Genomic DNA, 20,146 nt, shown 5'->3' on the forward strand with positions numbered 1-20,146 from the left:
TCTGCCCCTTCTAGGTTCTCATTCATCTTGTTCCTTCCCATATCATTTCCTCTCCCATCTCCTTCTCTCTCATCTGGCTCTACCTCATCTTCCATCTCGTTCCTCTTGTCCTCTCTTCTAGTTGCTGTGGGACGGTCTGTATGTCAAATTGCTCTGATTGGTCAATAAATAAAACACTGATTGGCCAGTGGCCAGGCAGGAAGTAGGTGGGACAAGGAGAGAGGAGAATTCTGGGAAGCAGAAGGCTGAGGCAGAGAGACACTGCCAGCCGCCATGACCAGCAGCATGTGAAGACGCCAGTAAGCCACCAGCCACATGGCAAGGTATAGATGTATGGAAATGGATCAATTTAAGATAAAAGCACAGATAGCAAGATAAGGAAAAGATGTTGAGTTAAATCAATATGTACCAGAGTCACTGCAGCCGCCGCCATGACCAGCAGCATGTGAAAACGCCGGTATGGATTAATTTAAGCTATAAGCACAGTTAGCAAGAAGCCTGCCATGGCCATACAGTTTGTATGCAATATAAGTCTCTGTGTTTACTTGGTTGGGTCTGAGCGGCTGTGGGACTGGCGGGTGACAAAGATTTGTCCTGACTGTGGGCAAGGCAGAAAAACTCAAGCTACAAATGGCGCCCGAACGTGGGGCTAAAGAAAAAAAGGGTTAAAGAAAAAAAGGGAAGAAAAAAAAAAAAAGGGGACTAAAGAAAAAGGACAAAACTCAAGCTACATCTAGTCCTTCAATCTAGTTCTTCCCCATCTCAGTTCGTTCCTCTCAAGTTCTTACCCATCTAGTTCTTCCATTCTCTTCTCTCTTCTCTGTCCTGTCGTGCCCTGGAAGTCTTGGTATATATACACTTACAAGCAGTATTCCCTTAGCAGTGCAAAGCCAGGCTTCCAGGGTCAAATGGAGGGGTGATAAGAATCACACAGGGAGGCAATAACCGTTAATTATCACTTGCAACCCCAAAGGGAAGTGACCAATGGGGAAATGAATTAACTAAAGGCTAAATTCAGGTAATATCTAAGAAGAGGGCTCTTATGTGCTCAACTATAATCTTAAACGTGGTTGGTAGAAAGTGTTAAGAATCTATAAGTTGCTAGGTCAATGGGAGAAAATAAAACTGCCTTCTTTTTTCCTGTAGCTCCTATCTGTCCAAGCTATCTGCTGTTTTTCTGCAGGGTGGGGGAAAGTGTGCTCAGTCGCTAGGCAACCTGTACAGCTAGATGCCTCTGGTGATAGTTAAAGGGAGATCTGGAACTAGAGGTAAGGTTTGGGAAAGGAGGAAGTAAGGCTTAATTGGTACATCCGCCAGGCCTTCTCAAACAGGTAGCCTGGATGCTTAAGTCTATTCTTAGAAAGTATTGAGGTATCTCTGATAAGGTACTTTCCTCCATCTGGGGATGGACCTGGCCAGATGCTGCCAATGATGATAATTACAGGGAGGCTTGAACTGGGGTTCTGGCTGAGCATAGCTGTCAGTGCAGAAGGTTATCTAAATATTCCTAGAAGTGGTTAGGTAAGGAGTTAGAGGTCTATAAAGTTGGTAAGGCTGTAAGAAAGGAGGGTCTGAGCTGAATTGTGTAAAGCTATTACTTAATGTCTACCTGACCTAGGCGGTGTCCCCTTGTGGAATTTACCTTAAGTCAGGAGACTCGCCTGTGGGTTATCACTGTTAATCCTCGGAAATTGGGTGACCACCTGGGTGATGTCTCCTTTAGTCCTTGAAAGTGGCTAGGGGAGATATCTGATTCCAGAGAAAGCCTTTCCTGAGGCTGTTCTCCAAATACCCGACCTGGAATGTGTATGTCTAGAGAGTGATCAGTCCACATTGTTAGCCCTTCTTAGGGAAAAATCCATTGGGAAAACTATGAAGGCACACATGATTTTCATAACAGAATACAGCTGATATATAACAAGCCAAGTAACACCAAAACCTCCTTGGGATTTGGCTTCCTCTGGAGGAATTCCCTGATTCCTCCCGGTAGTGACTTTGCCATAACCAGCTGAGTTCTTATGATATTCCTGCGGCCCGCAGCAGTGAAGAAACTCAGTCTATTTTTTCTCAGTCTATTTTGCCATTTTCCTGTAGTGAGTGAGTACCTTTTGCCATGTTTCTCTTCACGTGGTATTTCCATATTGGTGCTAAGATTTAGGATGTGGCTGTGAGTGGGATGGGCAAGGCTATGTCTATCAGGTAGGCACTTTGTCTCTTGGGGTTCATGCTGTGTCTGCTAGTCCTTCTCAAGTAGTGCCACTCCCTGATGACTAAGCATTCAAATAGATGAGCCTATGGGGGCCATTTTCTTTTAAACCGCCACATTCTACTTCCTGGCCCCCATAAGCTTGTATCAATATCATAAATCAAAAATATATTCAGCCCAACTTCAAAGGTTCCCCATAATCTATCACAGTCTCAACACTATTTACAAGTGCAAAGTTCAAAGCCTCTTCTGAGACTCATGGCAGTCTCTTAACTGTAACCTCCTCTAAAATAAAAAAGCAGATCACATATGTGGGGAGCCTGATCCCACCTTTTAAAGAGTTCCTATGAGGAGGAGGAGAGAGGAATAAGAAATATCAGGTAGAATGATAGGCCTAGCCAATGAGAAGAAAGACAGAAACAGGATAGCTTCAGGAGGATCTGGGTCAATACCCAACAGCCCAGAACTTTATTCAAAAGGGCTTTTTATTAACAATGCCATGAGGCGAGGCAAAAGACCTCCCCCTTGCTAGCTACACCCAAGTGTAGCCCCTTCCAAACACCTGGTACCCAGACCCATGGTCCAATCATCCTTTTATGCTGCTGGTAAAATGCAAGCTCAGATCTCACTAGAAAACCTCTGTGGGCTCCCGCACACATACTTCCAACATTCAGTGGCACAGAATATACATTACCGGAAATACCGGGCCAAGCAAGTCCAAAAACCACCAGGGCAAACTCCAAACTCTGCACCTCCAAGTCTAGTGTCAAAGCGCTCTTCAGAGCTTCAAGTCCTGTTGATTGCAACACACTCTCTGGTCGGCTGGCTCCACACCCGGTCTGCAGCTTTCCTTGCCAGATATCCCATGACTCTGGCACCTCCAACATCTTGGGGTGTCTAATGAAATCCAGGCTTCATTCATCTCCACAGCTTCATGAATGACCTCTTTGGGCCTCCAGGCAGGGGCACCCCCATCACATGTCTGGCTTCCTTAGCGGCTTTCCTTAGCCACATAGAAATTCCACACCCCTTCCTGTGTGCTTGAGTCCAAAGCTAGAACTGTGTGGCCAAAGCTGCCAAATTCTGCTTTCATCAGCTTTCTGTTATTGATTTCATTTCTCTCACTGCTTAAGCCTTTATTTAATTTCTTTTCATCAATTGGACGCTTGGCTGAGTAGGGTCTTGCCCTGAGGTCCACTCCCTGTATTTTAGCCTCAGGCTTTTCTCTAAACTTTTCATCCCCTTGAGCACCATTATATTTCCTGGGGCTTTTTCTCAAACTGTCTATTTTGTATTTATTCCTGCCCCTTCTTGCTCTTTTTTATTGTAGATCTGCCTAAGAGTGACTGACCATTTGCTACAGTTATTACTAGGCTGTCTTGAAATCTCCTCTGCCAATGCCATTAATCCAGAATTCTTCAATTTAGCCTCAGGCAGGTTTTTAGGACAAGGGTAAAAAGCAACCACATTCTTTGCCAAAATATCCCAAGAATGGTCTGTAGGTCACTTACTAATATTCCTCCCCTCTGAAACTTTTTCGTCTGGCCCCCTACAGTTCAAATTGCCCTCATCAGTGTCTCCCGTGTTCCTACTAGGATGGCTCACTAAGTCCTGCTTAAAGCATCCAATCTCTTTTCTCGTCCAAAGTCCCAAAGCCTTCCAACAAACAGCATGGTCAGACCTGTCACAGCCTTAACCCTGGTCAGTCCCTGGTACCAGCTTCTGTCTCAGTCACAGTTCTCTTCCTGTGAAGAGACACCATGACCAAGGCGGTCTTATAAAAGAAAGCATCTAATTGGGGGTTTGCTTATAGTTTCAGAGATTTAGCCCGTTATCATCATGGCTGAGAGCACGGTGGCAAGGAGTGTGGTATTGGAGAGGTAGCTAAGAGCTATCTCCTGATCCATAGGCAGAGGGAGAGACAGAAAGACACAGACCCTGGGCCTGGCTTGGCTTTTGACACCTCAAAGCCCACTCTCAGTGACCCAGTTCTTCCAACAAGGCCACACCTACTAATCCTTCTCAACTAGTACCACTCCCTGATGGCTAAGCATTCAAATCTATGAGCCTATGGGGGTCATCCTCATTCAAACCACCACGTGCTGTGTGGTTGCCTCCTTTTGGGTGCGACTGGCCCTTCCCTGCTTCCTGGAGAACCTTCGGTAGACAGCAGTATGAAGTGGTGGTGATCTAAAATTACACGGCTCCTTCTTTGTAAAGAGACTGGAAAAGCCCTACGAAGAAAAGCGACCTTTTCTTAAGTATTTGATGATGTTGGCATTTCAATGAAACTCAATTACTTTTATGATTATGAAATTAAAATGAACGCTGGCTCGTCTTTATTCAAAATCAGATGAAGTTTAAGTTAAAAAATATTTTCTTGTAAAAATAATTTTAGTATGACGAAGTGATTTCGTGCACTTAATGCTGCTCTTAGCCTTGATGGTAGAACCGTGCTTCAGGGAAAGACACCGAGAGAGGAAGTCATAGTATAGCTTATATAAGGAAGCCCCTCCTCCAGACCTTCCCCTCCCCCTTCCTTGTAGGGCCTCCGGCATACTAAGCAGGTGTTCTAGCACAGTTTATCCTCAGTCCCTAGAATGCTTTTCAAAAAATAAAAATAAAAAATTAAAGTCTTTTTCATATAACATATTTTGATCATATTCTTTCCCAGATCCTCCACACACAGAAATAAACAGGAAAACAACAACAAAAACCCAAAAATCAAAACAGACAAAAAAAAAATCAATGAAACATGAAAACAAAATGCCCACCAAAAAACCCCAAAAATAAACAGCCAAAGGAACAAAACAAAACAACATGGAGTCTGTTTTGTGTTTTGTGTGCCTCCTGGGCAGGGCGTCTGCTCTGTCGTGTACTTGATAAGCCCAGCGACACTCCACAGGAAAACAGATTACAAATGTTCCTTTCCCAGCAGGCATCAATTGCAAAATAGTTCTGTTGTTGTTTCTTTTTCCTCTTTTGGGGGTCCACCACCCAGCTCCCAAATAAATCACACATGGAGGCTTATTCTTAATTACGAACGCCTGGCCTTGACTTGGCTTAGTTTCTAGCTGGCTTTTCTTAAATTAATTATCCACCTACCTTTTTGCCTCTGGGCTTTTCCCATTCTCTTACTTCTGTAAATCTTACTCTCACTCCGTGGCTTGCTGTGTAGCTGGGTGGCTGACCCCTGGAGTCCTCCTCCCAGATTTCTCCTACTTATACTCTGTCTTGCCAGCCCCGCCTGTCCTTTCTCCTGCTTTGCTATTGGCCGTTCAGCTCTTTATTAGACCATCAGGTGTTGTACACAGGCACAGTAACACAGCTTCACAGAGTTAAACAAATGCAACACAAACAAAAGTAACACACCTTAAAATAATATTCTACAGCATTCTTGGCTAAGGGTGGGACCCAGTGTCTACTTCCCTTCCTCAGAGCTGGGCTTCTGTCTGGATTCAACCTGTGATGCAGGTCTTGTGCACGCTGAGAGCTCGTGTGTGTGTGTGTGTGTGTGTGTGTGTGTGTGTGTGTGTGTGTGTGTGTGTGTGTCAGTCGTATGGCGCCTGGAAGGTGCCGTTTCCTTCCGGTCCTCCACCACCCTATGGCTCTTCCGGGCTCGGGTACAGCAGTGAGGAAGGTTGATGAGCACACCCCTTTAAGAGCTGATGTATTGTTTTGTCCTTCTGTATCTCGGTGCGGGCACAGTCTGTCCTGATGTTCTGCATGTTGTGAGTTGTCTGGGTTTCCCTGCTGTTCACAGGATGTATCTGCCATCTGACCTGGAGAGGAGAGTCTTCCCATACTTACTTTGGAAGCGGGAGGGAGGCCAGACGGGGCTTTCCTTCTCTGAGTCCTCTTCACAGCTTCTTTTCCTGTTTGTCACCAAGTCCGTAGCCTTCACATGCCACCCCCACAGTGAACTTCCCCAACACCGCTTGCTGTTCCCTCCTATTCACGAAATCCACTGACATGAAATCCAAACCTCGCCCTTCTTTCCTTGGTTTTTTCAATCCTGAATTCACTTACTCCAGTGGGTGTTGAGGTTTCTTCCTAGTGGTGGTGTTTGCTTTTGTTACAGGGTCTGTGTCACCCACGCTAGTCTTGAACTCCCTAGGTAGCCAAGGATGACTTTGAACTTCCAGCCCTCCAGTTCTACCTCCCAGGCATTGGGACTGCAGGCAGGCACCGCCACTCCGGGTTTCTGAGTGCTGGGGACCAAACCCAGGACTTCATGCATAGCAGGCAGGGACTCTTTCACTTGGCTGTATCCTCGGATTCCCAAATTGCCTTCTTCTAATTTTTGTTTGTTAACATCTGTTAAAGTGTCACAATAGAAAATAATATTTAGCCGGGCGTTGGTGGTGCACGCCTTTAATCCCAGCACTCGGGAGGCAGAGCCAGGCGGATCTCTGTGAGTTCGAGGCCAGCCTGGGCTACCAAGTGAGCTCCAGGAAAGGCGCAAAGCTACACAGAGAAACTCTGTCTCGAAAAACCAAAAAAAAAAAAAAAAAAAAAAAAAAAGAAAATAATATTTAATTAGAAACGTATAGAAGTATCTAGACTATTTCTCTTCTTTGCCCCATTTTTTTGTAATCTAAAACCTACAAAACCACATTCTTTTACTTGTATAAGCACTCTAAAATGTTTGGTCTTAAGATCCAGTTACTAAAATCATGATTTATTAACCCCCAACATGTAGCACAATGGCTCTCAATGAAGGATAGCTTCCCACAGAGCATTAAATATGCCTAGATAACCTTGTTGGTGACAACTAGGTACTGCTGTCATCCGGGTAAAGGTTACGGTTGCTGCTACCCATAACACAGGCCCGACAACAAAGACTCACCTATTCCCAAATGTCAGCCAAGGCACCAAGTCCAAGAAACCTGTGTAGAATTAGCAGCTTTGTGTGTGTGTGTGTGTGTGTGTGTGTGTGTGTGTGTGTGTGTGTGTGTCTGTCTCTGTGTGTATCTGTGTGTCTGTGATGTGATGTATAGTATCTACATGCATCTATTAGGATACGTCTTTGAGTTTTAGCTTATTTTTTTTTTAATTTCTCTCTCTATCTATCTCTGTCTCTCTCTCTCTCTCCAAGGCAGTCCTGTACTTGATTCCCATTCTGTATTTGTTTTCAGTTTCTCTGCAGGTGTCTTCTACATGTGCTGTTCTTACTGTTCTTTTCTGCCCCCTTTCCTTTGTGTCCGAGGCAGGGTTTCTTTTCACACAATGGTCCAGTGTATTGGTTACTTTTCTGTTGCTGTGATTAGGGTTTCACACAATGGCCCAGTGTATTGGTGACTTTTCTGTTGTTGTGCTGAAACACCAGAACCAGGGCAGCTTAGAGAAGAAAGGGTTTATTTGGGCCGTGGCTCCAGAGGCGTGAGAGTCCACCACCTCAGGGAGGCAGGGCAGCAGGGCCAGAAGCTGAGAGCTCATGTCTCCAATTGCATTGAGGGAACTGGAAGTGGATAGCAGCTACCATCTGAAAGCCCGCCCCCTAGTGGTGAGTTCCCAACGGCAAGGCTGTCCACCCAAGCCTAGGCAAACAGCGCCACCAACTGGGAACCCAGTGTTCAGATCCCCGAGCCTGTGGGGGACATTTCCTTTCCAAACCATCATACCCAGAGAGGCCTCGAATGAAGCTCAGGCCTCGAATGAAGCTCAGGCATTAGGACAGGTGTGAGCTGCTGTTCCTGGTTCAGACAAACAAATTTTAGGGGAACTTTTGAAAAAGAAAGAAAGAAAAAAAAAAAAAGGCCCCCCCTCCCCCAGGATCTTAGAAAATGGTCACTTAAAATTTTAAGTTGTAGCCGGGCGTTGGTGGCGCACGCCTTTAATCCCAGCACTCGGGAGGCAGAGCCAGGCGGATCTCTGTGAGTTCGAGGCCAGCCTGGACTACCAAGTGAGTTCCAGGAAAGGCACAAAGCTACACAGAGAAACCCTGTTTCGAAAAACCAAAAAAAAAAAAAAAAAAAAAATTTTAAGTTGTTTTGGTATTGTTTGTTTGTTTATTTAGAGACACAATCTCACTGTGTACCCTGGCTGGTCTAGAACTCATGGAGTACTGTCTGCCTTTGCTTCCTGAGTGCCGGGATTAAAGGTGTGCACACCCATGCCCATTCAAAATAGTGTCACTTTTTTTTTTTTTTTTTTTTTTTTTTTTGGTTTTTCGAGACAGGGTTTCTCTGTGTAGCTTTGTGCCTTTCCTGGAACTCACTTGGTAGCCCAGGCTGGCCTCGAACTCACAGAGATCCGCCTGGCTCTGCCTCCCGAGTGCTGGGATTAAAGGCGTGCGCCACCACGCCCGGCTTAGTGTCACTTTTGATCAGTGTTTTTGAATTGTAGTTGTGGTATTTTATTTTGCTTTTAATTTGTTGGTTTTTCTGTTTGGTTTTGGTGGTTTTTTTTCTTTCTTTGACTTGTACTTCACTAGTAATCTGTGAGCAAGACAGTCTTTTTTTTGGTGTTGTTTTTTGAGGCAGGTTTTTCTCTGTGGCCCTAACTGCCCTAGAACTCACTCTGTAGACCAGGCTGGCCTTGAACTCACAGAGATTCACCTGCCTCTGCCTCCCGAGTGCTGGGATTAAAGGCGTGTGCCACCACTGTCCGAGATGATTTTGTTTCCTGATTGTGTATGTGATGTTTGGGGTTGCATGTTTGAGTGTGTTAGGCTTAGAATAAAAAAAATTTTTTTAAATAATTTACTTGTTTTATTTTATGGGCATTGATGTTTTGCCTGCATATATGTCTGTGTGAGGTTGTCAGATCTTGGAGTTACAGGTAGTTGCGAACTGCCATGTGGGTGCTGGGAATTGAACCCGGATCCTCTGGAAGAGCAATCAGTGCTCTTAACCACTGAGCCATCGCTCTAGCCCCTTAGAGTGAAATTTTTAAGCCAGTGGAAACATTTTTTGAATTTGTCATTCATTCGTCCACCTTGGATAGCCTTACTTTTTCTCAGAGCTCAAGAAGCTGAGGCAGATCCATCTCTGTGAGTTCGAGTCCAGCCAGTACCACCTAGTTATGACCTTTCTCAAAACAAAAGATTCTCATTTCTGAAGTCACACTCAGAACTCCATTAGAGAATGATGTCAGACCTCAAGGTCCATGGATGTGTAGACCTTTACTTTGCCCCTGTTCTACAGAAGTTATTTGTGTTTAAAATCTAACTAACCTTCAGAGTAGTTCCAGTAAAGGTAGGTTGGTTACATCCTCATGTGAATGCACATAATTTCCTACTCTCATGCAGATCACTGCTTGAGTCTGACTATTATGCTGGGTTGTATGGGGATGACTGAAGACCTCCTGTGTATGATTACCTCAATGCTTTTGTAGATCGAGAATTTCACTGTTAGTCTGAAGGTTTCATTGAGTTTTTTTTATTGAATGATTAGGAAGAGCCATCGAAGTGTCTGTTGTAATGATTTGCTGTCTAAGTAACATCGCTGGAACCGGCTGGCCTCTGTTAATGCCCGTAAATGTGGCTTTATTGTACAGGTTACCCGAGACCAGGACTGCAAAGCTGGTCTGGAGAGTTTAAATATGTCCCCCGCTGCCACCTAGACTTTCATCTACCCTTAGAGTTTGAATATTGCTGACTTGTGTATGTAATCACTGTGTATGTAATGCCCGTTGTGCGGTCTTTTCTTTTAAACAGGGGGAAATGCAGTGTGGCCCTGCTGAACGAGACAGAATCGGTGCTGTCCTACCTTGACAAAGAGGTAATTTGCAATCCTTCCACTTTGTGTTTCTCCCTATTACTTCACATGAAGCCCATACCGTGCGTGGACTTTATTTCAGTTGGTGCCTGAGTGTTGTCTTGCCGTCCCCGCAAGAGGGCACGGACTGGCGTGCATTGTCCTGGCGGAAGGCAGAGTTAGCACAAGCGACAGCTCTTTGTCACTTGCCAGTGAGAGGCTTCCTGAAGTACAGCTCAGGCTGTAGATGAGGATGTTTATCTCCGATTCTCATTCCTTCTCCCTGTGGTCTGTTTTTGAATAAATACCTCTCACTCTAGCGGCTCCACAGAATTCATAAGAACAGGCGGCCAGGCCACTGTGCTTATTAACTCTAGGGCGCTGGAGCCTTTTTGTTTATTTGTTTTAAAAAATTAACTTATTATTATTGTATGTGTGTGTGCTTGCTCACATGCATATGTATGTGATAGGAGAGCAGCGGACACAGATGCCACTGAATGTATCTGGAGGTCAGAGGACAACTCAGAGTCATTTCTCTCCTGTTACCTTTTTGTGTGGGTTCCAGGGATCAAACTCAGGATTAGTCTTGGGCTGTAAGCGCCTTTACCCCTCTGAGCCCTCTTGCCAGCCCCACTGAGCTTTCGAAGGAACCTATGGGATGTTTAATGTATAGGTTGGTGGTAATCGTGTGTTTAGTTATGCTTGTGTCTAGCTGTAGACAGAGGCTTTTCTTTCTCCCACCCCATCCTGCAGCCTCTTCCAAATAATATCTCAGAAGCTTGTATTAATAATAAATGGTTGGCTGGTAGCTCAGGCTTATTACTGACTAGGTCTTACATTTACATTAACCCATAATTCTTATCTATGTTTAGCCACATGGTACCTTTTCTCAGTATGGCATTTCTCATCATGCTTCCTCTGTATCTGCCAGCAACTCTGACTCTGCCCTTCCTCTCCCCAGAATTCTCCTAGTCTGGCTCTTGCGCTCAATCTCTTCCTGCCCAGCTATCGGCCAATCAGCTTTATTATTAACAATGAGCATAGTCCACAGCATCTGTCTTTATACACATGAGTATGCATTACAATTTAAAAGAGAATGACAGAATTACCATAATAATTTAATGGGATTTATACAGTGATATTAACAACGAGATGGCTCAGTGGTTAAGAGCACTTGATGCTCTTGCAAAGGGCCTGGATTTAATTGCCAGCACCCACGTGGTAGCTTACAACCATCTGTAACTCCAGTTCCAAGGGATCTGGTGCCCTTTCCTGGCCTCTGTGGGCTCTAGGCATGCATGTGATACACAGGCACACATGCAGGCAAACACTGATGCACATAAACTAAAAGTAAACAAATCTTTAAAAAGTAATCTAAGTGCCACTCGTGTATATTTAGTTGATATGTGGGATGTTTATTTGTTTCTTCTGTTTCTAAGACAGTCTCACTGTGTATCCCTGGCTGGCCTAGAACTCAAAGAGATCCTCCTGCCTCTGTCTCCTGAGTGCTGAGACTAAAGATGTGTGCCACCATGCTCCAGCTTCATTTTGCTTTTGAAACAGGGTTTTTCCTGTGTAGCTCAGACTGGCCTGAAAGGGACCCTCCTGCCTCAGCCTCCCTGCTAGCCTCTCAGAGCGCAAGCGAATTGTAAAATTTCATATTCTTCTTAAGGTTGTTGGTTTTGGCTTTATGTAATTTTGTGCTAGTTTACATGATGACAGTATTGCCATGGTCTCCTTGAAGGTTTATTAATGTGTTCACTAAAATGAAATTTTTTATACTCGGAAGTTAAAGTTACAGTTTTCATTTTTGTGATATGGATTTGATTGCTCTATGAAAAGTAGAAGGGATCTGGCTCACTTAGGTGTTTTCTGTCATTTTTCCCCCCAGGATGCTTTCTTCTACTCGTTGGTGTACGACCCTTCGGTGAAGACGTTATTAGCTGACAAGGGTGAAATCAGAGTGGGTCCAAAGTACCAGGCTGACATTCCAGACATGCTCCCCGAAGGTGCGTGCCGTGGCTTCAAGTCCCGGAAGCCGGTGACTTAAAATGTGAAGGTTCTCGTCGTCAGGGAAGAAGTGTAAATGGAGAGCTGAACAACTTTAGAGACATAATACTTATTCCTTCATGACTTCACATTTGTTTGTTTTCACGGGTGTGGCTTTTTGTGGTGTGTGTGTGTTCCACACATGTATGTGTGTGAGCATGGTGTGGTAGGCCAGGGGTCATCATTGAGCAAGGGCCTGTCTCCTTACCTTTTGAGACAGGGTCTTTAACCCAGCTGGAGCCTGCTAATTTCACTGGACTGGCAGGCCAGCCAGCCCCGGGGGTCACCCCATGCCTCTCCTCAGTGCTGCATTCCAGGCATGCGCCGCTGTGCCCAGCTTCTTCTTTTATATGGGTGCTGGGGAGGATGATCCTGTGTGTGTGTGTGTGTGTGTGTCTGTCTGTGTGTGTGTGTGTGAAACACTTTGCCCCCTGAGCTGTCCCTCAGGCTCTCTGGCTGTGTTTAAGCGTTAGATTGTTAGTGTTGTGTCGGGTGTGGTGGCGCATGCCTTTAAGTACTTGGGAGGCAGGGACTGGCTGATCTGTGTTAGTTTGAGGGTAGCCTGGTCTACAGAGTGAGTTCCAGGCCCGCCTAGCCAAGGCTACATAGACTCTTCTCAAAAAAAATTCCAGACTTTGTTTTTTGAGACAGGGTTTCTCAATGTAGTTTTGGTGCCTGTTCTGGATCTCACTCTGTAGACCAGGCTGGCCTCGAACTCACAGAGATCCGCCTGGCTCTGCCTCCTGAGTGCTGGGTTTAAAGGGGTGCGCCACCACAGCAAACTTTGTTAGTGCTGTTGAACTTTGATTTAATGTGTAATTCGTATTCATTCCTAGTCTCCCTCTCATTCTCTGAGTACCCCATGTAAGTAAACTGCAAAAGCTCTGGGTTTGGTGTCCCGGGCTTCAGCACCAAATGTTAGTAAATTGATGGCTGTAACTGCGAGGAGACAGTTCAGCCCTAGAGGGCGAGGAATCCCGGACACCTCAGAGCTACTCAGAACAAGAGCTCTGCCCTGAAGGTGTCCCGGACACCTGGAGCTGTTTAGCACAGCTCTGATGGCAGAATTGGAGACAGTTCTGCCCTAGAGGGAGAGGTATCCTGGATACCCCAGAGCTACTTAGAACAAGAGCTCTGCCCTGAAGGTGTCCCGGACACCTGGAGCTGTTTAGCACAGCTCTGATGGCTGAGACTGCAAAGAAACAGCCCAACCTTGGAAAGGAAGGTTTTCTGACTTCTCGCGAGTCAGAACTGCTTCAGCAAGGAAGGGTATCCTGACTCTTTGGGAAGGTCAGGATATACCTGGTATGATGGGGGATGGTTTCCCCGCAGGACACAGCAATCCGGCTCCTCTCCTGAAGAGCCACAATCTCTGGCTCAGTGTTACCAGCTCCCCCTTGCTCAGTCCACTATGGGACTTCCCAGCAAGGTTCTTCTGTTCAGTTCCCCCTTGCTCAGTCCACTATGGGACGTCCCAGCAAGGTTCTTCTGTTTAGATGTCAATGAAGGTCTTCACCCAATACTCTTTTGAGGAAGAGGTTTATTTAGGAAGGAGGAGTCCAGGAGAATAGCTGCCTCTACCAGGGTGGAGAGAACAGCTCACAACTGACTGGGCAAAGCGGTTTATATAGGATGTCTAGAGGGCGGAGTCAACTGTGATTGGTTAGTTTATTTTCTGCCCAGGGATTGGCCAGTTTTTTGAGCAAGGGGCAGAGCTGGCCCTGATTTCAGGGCCAAACTCTGTTTCTTTCACTGGCCTTTCTTGGCGTTTGACACTACCTCTAAGGCCAGGGCACATTTCTTTCACTGGCTCTGATTCTAGGGGCCAAGAGTGTTATTTTGGTACGAGTCTCAGAGTCAGGGCATATTTCCTGGGTTCTGGGTTTGGGGATAAAGTGTTCACTTCTCTGGCCCAGGTCCCAAACACAGACTGTGTTTCTTTCCCTGGTCCTGGGACCTAGGGCCAGGATTCTACTGTCCTGCTCTGTGATTGGTTGGTTTCACAAGTCAGTTGGACAGGGGCAGAGATGGCTCTGATCTGAGCTAAACTGTATTTCTCTCACTGTCCTTACTTAGCTTTCTGTCACTACCTCTAAGGCCAGGGCACATTTCATTCACTGACTCTGATTCTAGGGGCCAAGAGTGTTTCTTTGATACTGGTTTCAGAGTCAGGGCATGTTTCCTTGGTTCATTTCTCTGGCCCAGGTCCCAAACACAGGCTGTGTTTCTTTCCCTGGTCCTGGGCCCTAGGGCCAGGGTTCTGCTGTCCTGCTCTGTGATTGGTTGATTTCACAAGTCAGTTGGACAGGGGCAGAGATGATCTGAGCTAAACTGTGTTTCTCTCACTGGCCTTATCTGAACCATCCTTCCCTAATTCTGGGCTCCAGGTTCAGGGTGGGTTTCTCTAGCCAGCCCCTTTTCCCTATACCCCACCCCACCCCACCCCACCCCGGAAGATCAGGGCCTGATGTATATAGTAGGCAAGCACTCTACCCATACCCACTGAGTTATATTCCCAGCTCTCTGTCCTGAGATTCATAAACTTTGTCTCTAAGCTGTCTAGCTCAGCCGGCAATGGAATCTAGTGAACAGTTACAGTTCTTTGAGAATTTGGCCGATCTATATGTTGTTCGTGTAACTGAGAGATGCACTGTTACAAACTTAAAAAAAGAAGTCTTTTATTAGATTTATCTTTATGCACATGTATGGATCATGTGAGTATGTGTCACATGTGTGTGGGTGCTTGAGGGGTCCAGAAGAAGGCATAGGATCCCCTGGTACTGGAATTACAGGTGATTTTGTACGATGTTTGATACACTGGGAACTGACTGGAGTCCTCTCAAGGAGCAGGAAGTGTTCCTAACCACTGAGTAACCTCTACCCCAAAGTTTCATAAAGAAGCAGATCTTCGTAGAGAGATGTACTTTTCGCTATCTTTGCTTGGCTTATTTTTAAAGTTATTACTGGTTGTCTTTATTTCTGTTCATCTTTTACAAAAAAAACCCCACATTTGTAGGTTTTAGAGCAGTGGTTCTCAACCTGGGGGTTGGAACGACCTTTCCACAGGAGTGGCCTAAGACCATCTGCACATCAGATTTTTGCATTATGATTCATAACAGTAGTAAAATTACAATTATGAAATAGCAACGAAATAATTTTATGGTGGGGGGGGGGTCACCACAATGTGAGGAACTGTATTAAAGGGTCTTAGCATTAGGAGAGTTGAGAACCACTGTTTTAGAGAAAAATGCTGTTTAAAATTTTTTATTGCATTTTTATTTAGTGTGTGTGTTTGCATGTATGTGCATGTGTATTCATGCCAAAGCTGCGTGTGGAGGTCAGGGAACAACTTCTACCATGTAGGTCCTGAGGATTCAAATTCAAGTTATTAGGCATCTCACTAGCCTAAAGTGGCGTTTAAGAAAAAAATCATAAATGAAGTCATTTGGATTCTTCTTGCAGCCTCGGGCATATTTACAGTGTTTCTTCTCATGTGTCATCATTGAGCAGTCAACTTGATGTGTGGTTTAAAAAAAAACCTTTCTTTTTCTTTTTGAGTTTTTGGGTGGTGTGTGTGTGTGTGTGTGTGTGTGTGTGTGTGTGTGTGTGTGTGTGTGTGTGTGGCCTTGGCTGTCCTAGAACTCATTCTACAGAGACCAGGCTGTCCTGGAACTCACAGAGATCCTCCAGCCTCAGCCCCCAGAGTGCCGGGATTGAAGATGCGCACCAACGCTGCCCGGCCGGGAACCTTCTTTCTAGTTAGTGTCTGCTAGGGGAAGGACCTTAAGCGTTGACAACAGATGTATAAAGTCATGAACATGAGCCTGGTGTGAGCGTATGCCTGGAAACGCAGCCCTCGTGAGTCCCATCCTGAATTGCACAGCAAGACTGTCTCTTGAAAAATACAGCAGCAGGCAAACCAGTGTGACACACACGGCAGACATCGCCACCACACAGCAGTGTAGACCCGAGGTGCCTGGTTGCAGGACAAATAAACAGTGGAAAGCGTTGCATTTGAGAATGCGTGTTTGGGGCTCGCTGCAATCGGAGCTTCCTGAACCCGTTGACAATCTCCAGGGGCTGCGTTTGGACCAGTGGCCAGGTCACAATTTACTTTGGATTGGGAGACGGACCCTGGCGCGGTACCCTGGGTCGGTGGCTGCAACAGCAGCTTGTCCGAATCCGACACAGGCGCGCTTTCTTTGTGAGCACGTCCGGATGGACTCTAGAAGACCGCTGTGGTATTTTAGGATTCACTTGCCGCTCACCATCCCTTAACAAACACTTCAGATCTGGACTGATGAGTGTGTAGCTTGAAAATTGTTAGGGTCCGAGAGGAGCCCCCCAGAAAGACCAACAGTCATGTATGCAATTTAGCAAGAGTGTTTACTTCCAGCATGATGGGGTGGCAAATAGTGACCCCGAAGGGGGGGTCCGCAAGCTCCTTTTAAGCAGAGTTAGGGGAATTCCATGGAAGAGGGTTTCATCTGGTGCTGATTGGTGGAGGAAAGATTAGTCGGGGAGCTGATTGGTGGGAGGCTGTAGTGGTTAGGGGCCCATTGGTGGTGATGGGCGGGGCTAGTGTCTAGGGACTTGTTGAGGAGAGGGTAGGGAAAGCTATCTGTAGCTAGCCGAAATCTGGGGGCCTGCTGAGCCAGCAGGAGGGGCTTGGGGGCTCCTGCTATGCCGGTAGGAGGCTGGGGTGGGGGCGCCCGTTGATTGGATGCCCCTAAGTTGTGGTTTTCCTGAGAATTGCTTGCTCAGCTCCAGCTCATTCTCCTGAACTGAAACCAAGGCCTGGTCCATATCATGGCTCCTGGGAGCCTGTGGTTTGGCCACCTGGTCTTCTCAAAAAATGAAGATAGAGATTAGATTTTAAATATTCCATTAAATTCAAATAGACCACCTAGTGTGAGTTTTCCATGAAAAAAATATATTACGTAGGAAATTTTAAATTATTATTTGAATGTATGGAGATTTTAAATTATTATTTGAACGTATTATTTACTGGGCGCAAGAAGGGACCACGAGGCACACCAAAACCCACTTTAAGAGTTTTATTAGAGAGGTATAGGAAAGATGGGGCGTGAGCAGGCCTGCCAGAGAGAAATATGTGCAGGGGGAGGGGGGGAAGGGTGGAGTCTGCTTTTAAGGATCACCTTGCGCATATGTATAGGGTTTACATAACCACGCCACGTATGCACATGGATTATGTAGGATGTAAAACCCTGGAGTGACTAAGCGTTTGCCTGAATGAGGGCCATGGGACTCCGGAAGCAGCTAGGGTGTCAGGAAAGATAACTAGAATTTGAAGAAAGAAGTCTATTCTACAGATGATATTTTGTTAAATGGTTAAACTAAGATTGACCCTAGAATCCCAGATTTTGGTAAAATGTGGGTAATAGGTCCTAACTATAACCTTGGGAAATGGTTCGACCCATCTGAGTTAACCTTTTCTTCCCCTTTAAAGAAAGAGTATTTGGGCCTGGCTGTGGTGGATCCCACCTTTAATCCCAGCACCCAGAAGGCAGAGGCAGGTGGATCTGTGAGTTCGAGACTAGCCTGGTCTACAAGAATGAGTTCCAGGACAGCCAGGACTGTTACACAGAGAAACCTGTCTCGAAAACCAGAGAGAGAGAGAGAGAGAGAGAGAGAGAGAGAGAGAGAGAGAGAGAGAGAGAGAGAGAGAGAGATATTGAGGTTGTGCCTTTGGCATTGAGATGAGTGGGCGATGTACCCGGCAGCAGTGGACTGTGAATTTCCGAGGGGGTTTCTCTTTTGAGGGCTAATTAATTGGTGCATATTTTATGTGTTTTAAGAACAAGATGGGCTCAGCTGTAGTCATGAATTAGGAAAGTGTCAGCCGATAGTGTAGGGGCAGCGCCCTTCCCTGCGGGAAGCAGGCTCAGGGAGGTGTGCACGCCTGCCTCCCGGAGGAGGCTGACTCCGCGGCCCCAGAATCTGCTCCGCTCGGGAAGAGCCACACGGGAAGCTTGGCTTTGCAAAGGGAAAACACTCCTGCACCTTGCATTCGATTTTTCATTCCACTCAGACCCTGTGCCAGAATCGCCCTCTCACTAGCCTCCAGGGGTCGAGGTTTAAGGAGATAAAGATCGACCGACCTTTGTGCTCCGTGCAAATGTCACAGTGGAGCCTTGGTTTGGGCAGTGTTTCAGCTTTGGCTCTTACTGTTTACTCATTTAATGCTCCAAGGACAAGTTCCCGGGATTTTGAAAGTTCTGTCTATTTCCCTGTAAATCTTGTTATTTTCTCCTTTTGTCTCTCTCTCTCTCTCTCTCTCTCTCTCTCTCTCTCTCTCTCTCTCTCTCTCTCTCTCTCTCTCTCTGTCTCTCTGTGTGTCTCTGTCTCTGTGTCTCTGTCTCTCTCTCTCTGATGATTGCACTTGGGGCCTCACACATGCTGCACAAGTGCTCACCCAATGAACTACAAACCCCAGCTCACCCTGGTGTTTATTTGCAAAGGCTTACTGTAGACTGCAGATCTCACACTGCTGTGTTAGAAGCCGGTGGCAGCCTTAAATAGGAATCTCATGCTGGGTGTGGGGGAAAAAGCCGAAGTCTGGTGCCAGCCTGGAGCCCTTGTCTCCAGGAAAGAGACTTTACAGTTTGTTTTGGTTTGCTTTTTGAGCGAGATCTCACTGTGTAGCCTCCTCTGCCCCGGAACTCACAGAGATCCACCTGCCCCTGCCTGCCCAGTGCTGGGATTAACAGTGTGTGCCGCCACTGCCCAGCTTCACAGTCGTAACTTTCAAATATATACTAATATATGATCTAGTATATTTCTGTGCTTTTTTAAAATTTTATTTATTTATTTTTTTGAGATAGGGTCTCATGTAGCTTAGGTTGGCCTCTTCTTGCCTTCTTCATCTCCCAAGAGCTGGCAAAACCACCGTGCCTGGTTTTGTGCGGTACTGGGATGGAGCGCAGGGCTTTGGGCGCGTTAGCAAGCATGTTACCCACTGACCTACGCCCAGGCCCTGCCTCTCTGCTTCCATCAGCTCTTCTGTCTGTGCCGAGCTCAGCATCGTTTGCTTTACTGGAGCTCTGTATTAGAATCCCATTCAGAGTTAATCCTGTTTCTCATTAGCTCAATACTATTTCACTTGTAGATTAATATAATAACTTATCGACTCCCCAAATTAAGTCCTTATAAATTTATCCTAGGAGAGAATTGTACAAAAGTGCTATCAGAAAGACTCACCACTTCACTGTTTTTATTCAAATCGTTTTTCCTTTCGAAGTTCCATGTATAAATATACTGCCAATGTTATCTGTATTTCTTATTTTTATTGTCACAGTGAATGTGGATTTTTTTCTCATATTATATTTTCTTTGGAATTCCACTGAGCTTTCTATATTCATATTTATGATGCTATTCTAGTAACTTATTACTCCTTTGATTCATATCCCAGTACATCATCTAGAGTTTTTCAAGCAATATTCAACAAAAATGGTGATAAATGGCATCCTTGAGTGTTTCTGATTTAAACATAACATTAAAAATTGCTGGGCAGTGGCAGCTGGTACAACGAAGATGAATTTTACTTAAGAAGCAGCTATTTCCGGTAGTCCAGGAAAGGGCTTCGGGGATGTGTGGTGCAGCCTTGGTCCTCTCAGCTGGAGCACCACTGGGTGCTTGTAAGGAATGTCCTGGAGAAATGGTTGGAGGATCAGTGCTGTGGAAGAACATTTCTGGACCTGCATTTCTCCAACCTTCTGTGAAAAAGAGAAATGGGAAGCTATACAGTCTGGTCACTAGATTTCTGTTGTTGAGGTATCGCCTCATGGTGTTGTCCTAGCTGGCCTGGAACTTGGGTCCCTTCCTCTGTCTCTGCCACCAAGTGGGATGGTGGGCATGCACCACCACACCTGGCCCGGGGTCTCAGGAGATGCCTGCTGATGCTGCCGATGCAGGCCGCGTTGTGGGTTTGCGTGTACCACCATCTTTGTGCGCCTGCTGTCCAAGGATGCACCTGACATTTGGAGATTTCTAGCATGTGTGCCACGGTGTGACTAACAACACTCCCTTTCTCTTGTTTTTGGGCAGGAGACTCAGATGAGAGGGAACAATCAAAATTGGAAGTAAAAGTTTGGGATCCCAATAGCCCGCTTACGGATCGACAGATTGACCAGTTTTTAGTTGTAGCCCGGTGAGTGTGCCATTATCCATA

General features: G+C 45.9%; 1 protein-coding gene across 11 annotated transcripts in view; it reads left to right on the forward strand.

Moving 5' to 3' along the window:
* Mta3 (metastasis associated 1 family member 3) overlaps positions 1 to 20,146 on the forward strand; it is a 140,639-nt gene that overhangs the window by 49,528 nt on the left and 70,965 nt on the right. For all 11 annotated transcript variants that reach the window (XM_076558782.1, XM_076558775.1, XM_076558777.1 and 8 more), the window contains 3 exons: positions 9,867 to 9,930; positions 11,798 to 11,915; positions 20,023 to 20,125. In XM_076558782.1, coding sequence (XP_076414897.1) covers positions 9,867 to 9,930; positions 11,798 to 11,915; positions 20,023 to 20,125 — 285 coding nt within the window. The remainder of the gene's footprint in view (positions 1 to 9,866; positions 9,931 to 11,797; positions 11,916 to 20,022; positions 20,126 to 20,146) is intronic.

Source organism: Peromyscus maniculatus, chromosome 22 (assembly GCF_049852395.1).
Source record: "Peromyscus maniculatus bairdii isolate BWxNUB_F1_BW_parent chromosome 22, HU_Pman_BW_mat_3.1, whole genome shotgun sequence".
Taxonomy (NCBI): domain Eukaryota; kingdom Metazoa; phylum Chordata; class Mammalia; order Rodentia; family Cricetidae; genus Peromyscus; species Peromyscus maniculatus.